Raw genomic sequence first — 8,890 nt, forward strand, 5'->3', positions numbered from 1 at the left:
AACCTGGGCTGTTACAGAGATGATAGCAGAAATTTCATTCTTTAATGCAGTAATGCTCTAATACTTCCGAGCCTTCTTTTTCTCACTACAAACAACTACAAGCCACCCCTCTCAATACAACTATTTTTTTTGGTAAAATGCAACTAATTTTTTGAGTAATCACTCCAACTGAAGTCATGAAACTATTTCACTCATCTTTTAACATAATTCATGAGCTCCATTTCAATTCCCCCAAGTATTGCATACAACCAATATAATACCAATCAAAATGATCACTCCAATTGAATCAGCTATATAAGCTCAGATATACACAATTATCATGAACATTTCATTAGTTCGTCTGAAAAATGAAGACAAATGGTTAGGCCTGTAAAGCTGCACACTACTATGTTCTTTGGTTACACAGGGCCATGAATCTTTTTGACAGAGATTCCAAGCAATGGTAAATACTTTCTGATATGCAGCATCTCGGTTAGAAGGATAAAGTTGTTTCCACCATGTAGGATTCATAGCTCCACCTTCATGGAACCTGCATCACCCAAAGAGACTCTATGAACTATACAAAAATTTTCCAACATGATTGAAGGCCGGTAAGCAATTTTATACCATTGTGCTCGGTGCCACCAGTGGCAGGTGCATCAGGAACAAAGCCCATCTGAACAATATTTTGCAGTTCATCATGCCATGCACTTGATATCTGTGTACAAAGATCCAATTAATTGAAGAACATAAAATCCTGACAAATGGTAAAAAGAAACGTTTCGAAGTACTTGAGCCATAGGGGAAATATGTGGTGGGGCAGCTCTAAGCATGTCCCCTGAATTGGGTACATTTTGCATGATTTCCGTCCGCATGACTCCCCGGGTTGATGACCCATACAAATGAGGGTGAAGGCTGCTCATTCCTGAACCAAATCCAAGAACAGCAGAACCTCCATCTTGTGCATGAAGAATCTATAGAATGAGACACATAAGAAGAAAAGGTCAAAACCAATTTACCACTTCAAAATCACAGTATAAAAGCCTAAAGGATCTTAAGTTCAAGATGTCTTGCCAACTGTTAAACAGTCTTACATCTTTCAAAAGGATTTGCTCAATGTTGAGGTTCAGTTCTGGGCTGACAGCTGCAAGCTTCATTGATAGGAACTGCATACTCCAATTGCAGCAAGGTCTATTAATTAATAGCCGTGAAGATGTACAGAAAGAAGATGGTAACTCCTAATTGAGTATTTAACACAAATTTCTAACATATGCAAAAATTTATGATAAGTCATTAATCTAATGCGAAGATTGTATACTATCTCCTTGGTCACTATTATCAGGATTCAATTTCTCTTACCATTACATTTGTATTGAGCAAGAAAGCTAACTAGCATACCTCAACCTGGCGTTGCAGTGACTGCACATAGTTGATTATCTCATCAAGCATGACAGCCTTGCCAATAATCTGCCAGAGCAAAATGAACATTTTATTTTCACTAAGAAAAAGCCTTGGCGACAAGGGGAAGAGAGATATGTCACAAATTACCTTATTGCATCCAGGAACGAGATCTTGAAGAAGCCTCATCCTTTCGCTGATCTTTTCCCGTCTCACCTGCAAGTCAAGAAAATTAATCCTAGGCATAAAATGAGAAAATAAGTGGACAATGTTGAAAGATTTACTAGCATAAAACTTACTCTTTCTGCAAGGCTGTGACTATTGGTGGCTTGGCCGTGCTTGGCTCGGACATGAATGTAATCTTCTTTAGGAGCATCACCATCTTGCAGATGTTCCTTGGCATGTTTAGCAGCCTGTTTATGAGTCGTGACACCTGGGTACAATTCACTCTTCTGTTCTCTCTCATCTTTCTCTATTGGGGTTTTGAGAGACTCAGGAGAGACATCTTTCTTCTGTTCAGCCTCAGGCTTCGATTGTATGGACAATGAAAAAAGCTATCAACTACCTCAAATTGCATGCTGAAAAAAAGAAAAAGAGGTACTGGAAAGAAGAGTACTCATCTACCTGAATCCTATCAAGTGGAGAATGGGGACTCACAGCACCACTTTCAGCCATATGTTTCCTTTTCTTCCCCTTGAAATATTTCCCAAAGCTATGATCATTAGTTAAAGGCGAATTTGGAGGACCGATAGCGCTTGAAATCTGGCAGCTCTTTGATAAATCAAAAGAACTCACCATCTCAGGAAAGCTCTCGTTGCCAAAGGAAGAAGGCAGGGTATCACCAATAGAACAATTTGTTTCCTGGTTTAGTGGTATCCTAACATTGTAACAAGAGATACTAGATGATCCATTAAACTCCATATTTTGATCCACCGGAACAAAGGAGTTCCAATCAGTAACTAGGTATTGTTCAGTAACATTTACAGAAGAGCAGGGAGTTGTCATCGAAGATGTTCTCACGGCCTGATTAGATTGCTGAGCTGAATACATTTGCAAAGATTGCCTAATTACAGAATTCCCCTTTTCCTGTTCAAACAAGAAATAAGCATCATTATCCAAAAACAAAACTACTACACTGCAAAATGAACCATTCATGATAAACAACACCTTCAACTGCCTGAAGTGTTTAAGGCTCAATATAGAATCTTCAAATCATATATTGCAAATGCTGTAAATCAAATGGCAGTATCTTTAGCCAGAGAGATGAATGAAGGCTGACTAATAATTTCTTGCAGGACTCAACAAGGAACAACTAATCTTATCTTAGCAGCTTTACACAAAGGTGTAGAAACCAAAAGCAGTCCCTTAGAAGAAGAATCCTATACACAAGTAACAGGAAAGATGGACAAGATAAAAACTCTCGCCTGCAATGCACCAGCTGGATTACTTTAAAACTATAAGATAATATATATCCTACTCCAAAGTGCCCAACAAGCAACAAAAGTGAACCTTTCACCAGAGCATAAAGGAGACAGAAGAAATGGTCCCTAACATTTAATAGCTCTATATACTAGCGAAAAAGAAAAGCCACCACCTTAGTTACTTTTCTCTAGGGTTTTAACTCAAGCTAGCTGCAAGCCAACAACTATAAGATTTTCAGGGAAATAATACGGAGAAATTAATCTAGAGAAAAGAGAGGCCTAACATAGGTTTGGAAGTATGACCGTAAGAGGAAAATAACAATGCCTTCACTATAAATTTTCACAGTACATGAACTTTCTTTACACAAACAAGAGGGCCCTTTGAAATTTTCCAGAAAAGGCAACCACCAGAGACCCTGGGGCTTCAAAATCAGCAGAAATTTTGTCCAGAAGTGGACCAAAGCAGAAATTTTTTAAGCTTTCCAGCAACCAAAGAAGGCCAATGGGAGAAACCTTTGAACATTTCCCCGAAAGGGATATGCATGAAAACTTCGAAGCATCAAATTCTGCTGAAAATCCTACAGAAATAGATCCTACTGTATGGGTTATGGTTCTGTGGAGACCATGCCAGAAACTTGCAGGCATACATATAAAAAAAGTTAAGATGTCTAGAAACAGAAACCCTTTGAAAATTACCTAAATGGGTATCAGAGCAGATCCCACCAAAGCACCTGATGCAGATGTAATTTAAAGGAAATGGATATTGTTGTGTTCTGAATTAGAGTTCAAGCAAAGAAGTAACCAAGAAAAAAAAAAAAGGGTAAATAAAAGACCCCACCAGCTAAATTTATTTCAGCATTTCCTTCAATGGACACCTGAAGAAGCCTCAAACCATGAAATTAGGTCAAACCAGCAGAATTGGAATAACTTGGAACTCATCCAATGTGACTTATCAGGGATAAAAATACAAAGGTTTTCAGCATGGGCACTTAAAAACCACACCGATTCTTCTATATCCACACAGAAACCATATAACAGCAAGAAAACTAGGAATTGGGAGACAGTTCCAGGAGATTAGAAACAAGCAGTAGCAAGAGAGTGGTGGTGTTTGTTACCTGCCAGAGAGATGAAATGGTCCTTTTCTGAAAGAAAGGCTGTAAGTGTTAACCACTGCCAACTGCCCCCTGTAAAATATATTTTTATAAAGGCCTAGTGTGAGCTAATCCAACCAAAGCATGCGAGCTCTTATAGTTTGTTTTAGATGGATTCCTGTCGTTAAAAAAGTGAAGGGGCTTATTTTATTGTACTCGCTTGGTTACTGTTATTGCACTTTAGGAGGGAAGGTGCTTCTCTTCGACACCAAGCTTTGAAGGATATAACTTTTTACTGACGCACTGCGAACCATTTCTATTCATTTTCCTCACTGCCAGCACCCTCACATCCCTCTTTCGCTCTCTCTCTCTCTCTCTCTCTCACACACACACACACACACACATTTTTTTTATTAAAAACATGTAGAATCTTATTACCTTTTTAACCTTCTTATCCTTCGCAACTCCAAACCGAAGGATTTTGCTTATAGAGCAGTGAACTCATGGATTTGATTCGCATTTCAGCGTCTGTCGAAGATTGAGATCTCACGTTGAAGTTTCATAGATGACTAAAATGATAAAAGTGCTTTTAAGTGCTTCTAATCTGGTAAGGACCATCAGAATATATAAATAATTGTATGCACATCTCATTATTGCTCCAATTCTTTGAGGAAGATTGGGAGAATTTTGATGCATATGAAAATTAATCTTTAAGAATGTGGAATTATATATAAGCACATCTGAAAGCATGAGTTTTGTAGATTTGGAATATATCAAAGTTGAGTTTTTCAAATTCTATAGAGTAGAAAGCATGGGTGTCATGATCAAGGATCTCATGCAAAATGACTAGCTACAAGATATTATTTAGATTCTTTAATGCTATATAAATACCCAAAATCTATATAGTACAAAATGAATATAAAACTAAACACATGTCTGTAGGGGTTCTCATATGTGTGTGAGGACTTGTGCGACTATGTAGGTGAGATCTTGAGTCATTATAAATGATATCAGAGTAAATCTAGCTGATAGCCTGTTTGGACTAGGAATACTATAATATGGGGAGTTGGAGCTAACCATGGGCTAATCCTAATATTTGTGATTGTATTTCACTGTATTAGGACCGAGAGCCTAACGAGAATACAAAGACTTGGATAAGGGATAGCATATGAGAACTCATAAGGGCATATGTTTGCTTTGGATGGATGTTGGACACATATATAAGGCCAAGGAGCTCAAATGATACATTTTGGCTAGCCTCTTTGAGTGAGCTTCTAGATTGTTATAATGGGCATTCATTTTTTTTAATTTAGATACTAACACCTTTTAAAAATTACGTCCATAAGTAGATGAATTGATACAGCAGTTTTATGAAGCCCACTTCAGATTACCACAAAATTAGATGGCAATTAGCTTGGGACACTATAAATGATACTAAGTTCTATGAAATTGGGTAATTATAATCCATTATTTCTGTTATATTAACCTGGCAATTTATAAACCATATAATATTTAATAAAGATTATTTTTTCCTGACAAAAGAAATTCTTTTGGAGGTAAATTTTGTGCAAAGAAGTGAATTTAGGAACGTTCTTACTTCTTACGCAGAAATTGTAGAAATTCAAAAGGCAGTACTCATGTTATTACAAAGCATTATGACACTAAATTACCAGTTATAATCATTTTTTTCATTCAAAAAAAAAAGTTATAATCATTCTTTCTCTTTAATCATATTACATATAACATAACAGAGAGGGCCTGAAACTATTATCGCAGCCGTTATTTTAAACCTTGAATGTATTGGAATGGCAATTTTATAAAGCCCACTTGATTTTAAGTTCAACAGTCCCCGGTTCTCAGGAATTTTGAACAAATTAGCCAAGGACTATATGGATGGTGTTGTATTTACAAAATCAAACTGGACAGAAACTTTAATAAATTTGATATTATTTGCTCAAACAAAGTGTTTATAGATGAAGATGGAGCTTGCGAGAAAACCTTTTAGCACTGCTTTCCAAAATAATTTTTTGATAGGAGTAGTCCAGTTTGCTGCATGTTTATCTCCATAGGCAAACGTGACATAGATGTTAGAAGATATTAAACACCATCAAAAATTAATCAGTAGTCCTTGCGTAGGAATAATCACTGTAGTTCCAGTTAGAGAACTGTTAGGATTTGACGCCTCGAGATTCAGCCCACATTGAGCCCACAGCGAGGTTCGCGGCGAAAAATGGAGTCCAACGAGACCAAGATCACCTGAAACGGAGCTCGGATGGAGGAGATACGAGCTTTTGAAGTTGGCACGAGAATCGAGGCGGCGGAGGACCGCCGGCGACCGGCGGCGGGCAGCAGCGGCGCAGCCGCAGGCGGCGGCGCGCGGGACGCGCGTCCCAGGCCCGCGTGGGACGCGGGACCCAGGCCCGCGCGGGACGCGCGACCCAGGCCTGCGCGGGACGCGCGTCCCAGGCCCAGGCCCGCGCGGGACGCGCGACCCAGGCCCAGGCCCGTGCGGGACGCGCGACCCAGCGGCCTGCTGGCCCATCCCCGGTCCACCGTGGACCGAGTGGTCCACGGCGCGGTTTGTGGACCGCGTGGGCGTTTCCCACGCGTTTCTCGCGGTCCACGGCCCTATTTCGTGGACCGGAGCGCGATCTAAGGGCCGAGGACGCTCCCGGTCTTGATCCGACGGTCAGGAGGGTTCTTTGGCTTGGTTTAGGATTCCTAATCCTTCTCTAATCAAATTTAAACCAGGTTTAAGCCTTTAAAAAGGCCTGAGACGAACAGAGAAGCACGCGGTTCGGTTTCTCGCCGCCGTACGAACCGTGGAGAAGAGAGAGAGGCGAGGGCGCTGTGAGAGAAGGAGCAGGAGGCTCCTGGACAGCGGTCGTCAGGCTCTTCAGGGGTTCAGGGGGTCTCCAAGAGAGAGAGCTTTTGTGAGAGAAACTTCATGTGAGAGAGAATTGGGTGTACAAGGGTTGAGGGTGAGGTCTTCTCTTGTAAAATTTTCTTTTCATAGTGAAGTTTGCATGCCCCGTGGAGGCGAGTCCTTTTGTGGCTGATCCACGTATTTTGATTGTTTTTCCTTTTGTTTTGTTTCTTCTTTCTTCCTGCCGGCATCGCGTGGTACTGAAAGGGTCTTGGGAGGTAGTGTCCTGGTCAGACATCCACCCAACAAGAACTTCCCATGCATTAGTATGCACAGCAGCCCATAAAGATATGAAAACATGAAGAGCAGAGCATGCAAGTCCTGGCAGGGAAGATTATGTTTCTGCCTCCATTGGTATATGTGAGAGAGAAAAAAAATATTATACACCTTCAGAAAGAGTCCAATGGTCCTCCCAACGGAATAAAACTGTGGTTCCAATTCGAGAACCTCCCATGCATTAGCATGTACCATAATGACATGAAACCATGTAGAGCAAAGCATGCCAGTCAGGGCAGGAAACATGAACGCTTTTTCATGAGGATCATCATGTCTCCAATATTTTGCCCTCCATTACAACCCTGTCAAGGATCATCTTCTGTGGAAACAGTGGGCATTAAGGACATGCATAATGAAAAGATGCTCGGGTCAAAAGGTGAATCATCAAAGCATTTTATCGATGTGAACAAGAAGATTTTGGTATTCGAGATCTTGATAGCTAAAGCCATAATGGTGGACTAATGCCAGATATGTCAATCAGTATTGTTTCCCATGCTCAGAGATAGCACATCTTAGCAGCCAATGCTTGGCTAATACGCATTACAGCTTCAAAAATGACAAGATTTTGACTTCAAATTACTCTATTCGGCTATGTTTTAGACTCTTGGGCCCAGAGAGACTAGAACTGTACAACTATGTGACCAGTAGCAAGCAGGAACTACATTCCACAGCTTCTGCAAAGCAGTAACATACAATCTTGAGCCATTTCAAGCATTTTACTGGGATATGTTGCGGAAGTGTGCAAGCATATTCCTATCAGCTAACTTTCAAATGTACATACAATACATAAATCAACACCTCCAGCTATCCTGAAAGTGAAAGCAAAACCAAATTATGTCACCTTGGTCTATTAGCAAAAATCTACTTGATAACAACTTAGTCCACCCAACCAGCATTCCAGCATGTAAGGAGTGTGAATCCAGATGGATGGATAGATAGATAAGAATAATGGTAACTGCTTAGTGGAAAGGGGCATGTATCAACATCCATGGGTTAACCATAACTGAAGGTCTTGTGTGTTATAATGCATTTAGTAAGCATCCGAAATATGAGCTCGCTGCACACATAAAAGATGTGGTCTGCTGCAACAATGATGAGAAGATATCAGAGCGAGGAATCTTAAAACATGAGCAGCAGTAATGCAAACATTACTTGCTCTCTAATGGATGGATGGTGCATTTGCTTTGTAGTTTACTAAATGCCTTTTCCCATGCCCCACAATCTTTTGGTACACCTCCCACAAGCAAGCATTCCCAGAAAGTTGCACCCTTTCTCGGATTACGCAACACTCCGTACACTTTTGATTGAGTGTTGCGTCTTACAGGTATGAAAGAAGATCTCTTGCTTTTTATATACTAATGGTGGCACCATCAAAAAATATACCAATGGTGGCTCCCATCACGGTGGACATTAACAAAGATAAAGCTAATATCTCATGAAAGACATTTGGTTTACTAAAGGAATAGCAGAAAAAAAGGAAGGCAGCGAAATTTCAATTAACAATGTTGATTCATGATATATATATATATAAATAAACAAATCGTTGCATGCGTAAATGAGAAGCAATCATCTATCATCCTGCAATCAATGTTCAGTCCATTAAAAGAAACCAAAACATCCCCTTCCTACAGATAAAATTTATGCTCAAGATTGTGTGAGCATGTAATTACATGTCATTATCAAAACATGAAAACAGTAATTGAGGACAGGTGGTAGACTTTATGGTCTTACCAATTGGTTAGGCTTGCTCCCACAAGAACAAAAATTCGTGCTCAAATTGGAGCTGTTCTGTCAATTTT

The 8,890-nt window shown here is 40.0% G+C and overlaps 1 protein-coding gene across 5 annotated transcripts; it reads right to left on the reverse strand.

Annotated features, from left to right (window-relative positions):
• Nucleotides 1-235: 235 nt before the first annotated feature.
• LOC140853361 (transcription factor bHLH76-like) lies at nucleotides 236-4,027 on the reverse strand. Of its 5 annotated transcripts, none has more exons than XM_073247896.1 (9): nucleotides 3,914-4,027; nucleotides 2,002-2,463; nucleotides 1,677-1,904; nucleotides 1,528-1,593; nucleotides 1,378-1,446; nucleotides 1,074-1,145; nucleotides 771-953; nucleotides 607-697; nucleotides 236-529 (listed from the first exon to the last, which is right to left on the reverse strand). In XM_073247896.1, exons 2-9 carry the CDS (start codon nucleotides 2,425-2,427, stop codon nucleotides 507-509), a joined length of 1,158 nt encoding a protein of 385 aa, XP_073103997.1. In that variant the 5' UTR covers nucleotides 2,428-2,463; nucleotides 3,914-4,027; the 3' UTR covers nucleotides 236-506. The 5 variants fall into 5 exon arrangements, with proteins under 5 accessions (XP_073103997.1, XP_073103998.1, XP_073103996.1 ...); XM_073247897.1 differs by lacking the exon at nucleotides 3,914-4,027 and adding an exon at nucleotides 3,495-3,887; XM_073247895.1 differs by lacking the exon at nucleotides 3,914-4,027 and adding an exon at nucleotides 2,545-3,472.
• Between the last annotated feature and the right edge of the window lie 4,863 nt (nucleotides 4,028-8,890).

This window comes from Elaeis guineensis, chromosome 13, assembly GCF_000442705.2.
Source record: "Elaeis guineensis isolate ETL-2024a chromosome 13, EG11, whole genome shotgun sequence".
In the NCBI taxonomy this organism is placed as follows: domain Eukaryota; kingdom Viridiplantae; phylum Streptophyta; class Magnoliopsida; order Arecales; family Arecaceae; genus Elaeis; species Elaeis guineensis.

Bases quoted from the DNA above. Each gene is read 5' to 3' on its own strand.
- LOC140853361 (XM_073247893.1), bottom strand. From the start codon at position 2,532: ATGAATGGTTCATTTTGCAGTGTAGTAGTTTTGTTTTTGGATAATGAT. The intron at 1,594-1,676 runs GTAAGTTTTATG...CTTGACTTGCAG, and splicing joins GTCACAGCCTTGCAGAAAGA to GTGAGACGGGAAAAGATCAG. The intron at 1,447-1,527 runs GTAATTTGTGAC...TTGCTCTGGCAG, and splicing joins TCGTTCCTGGATGCAATAAG to ATTATTGGCAAGGCTGTCAT.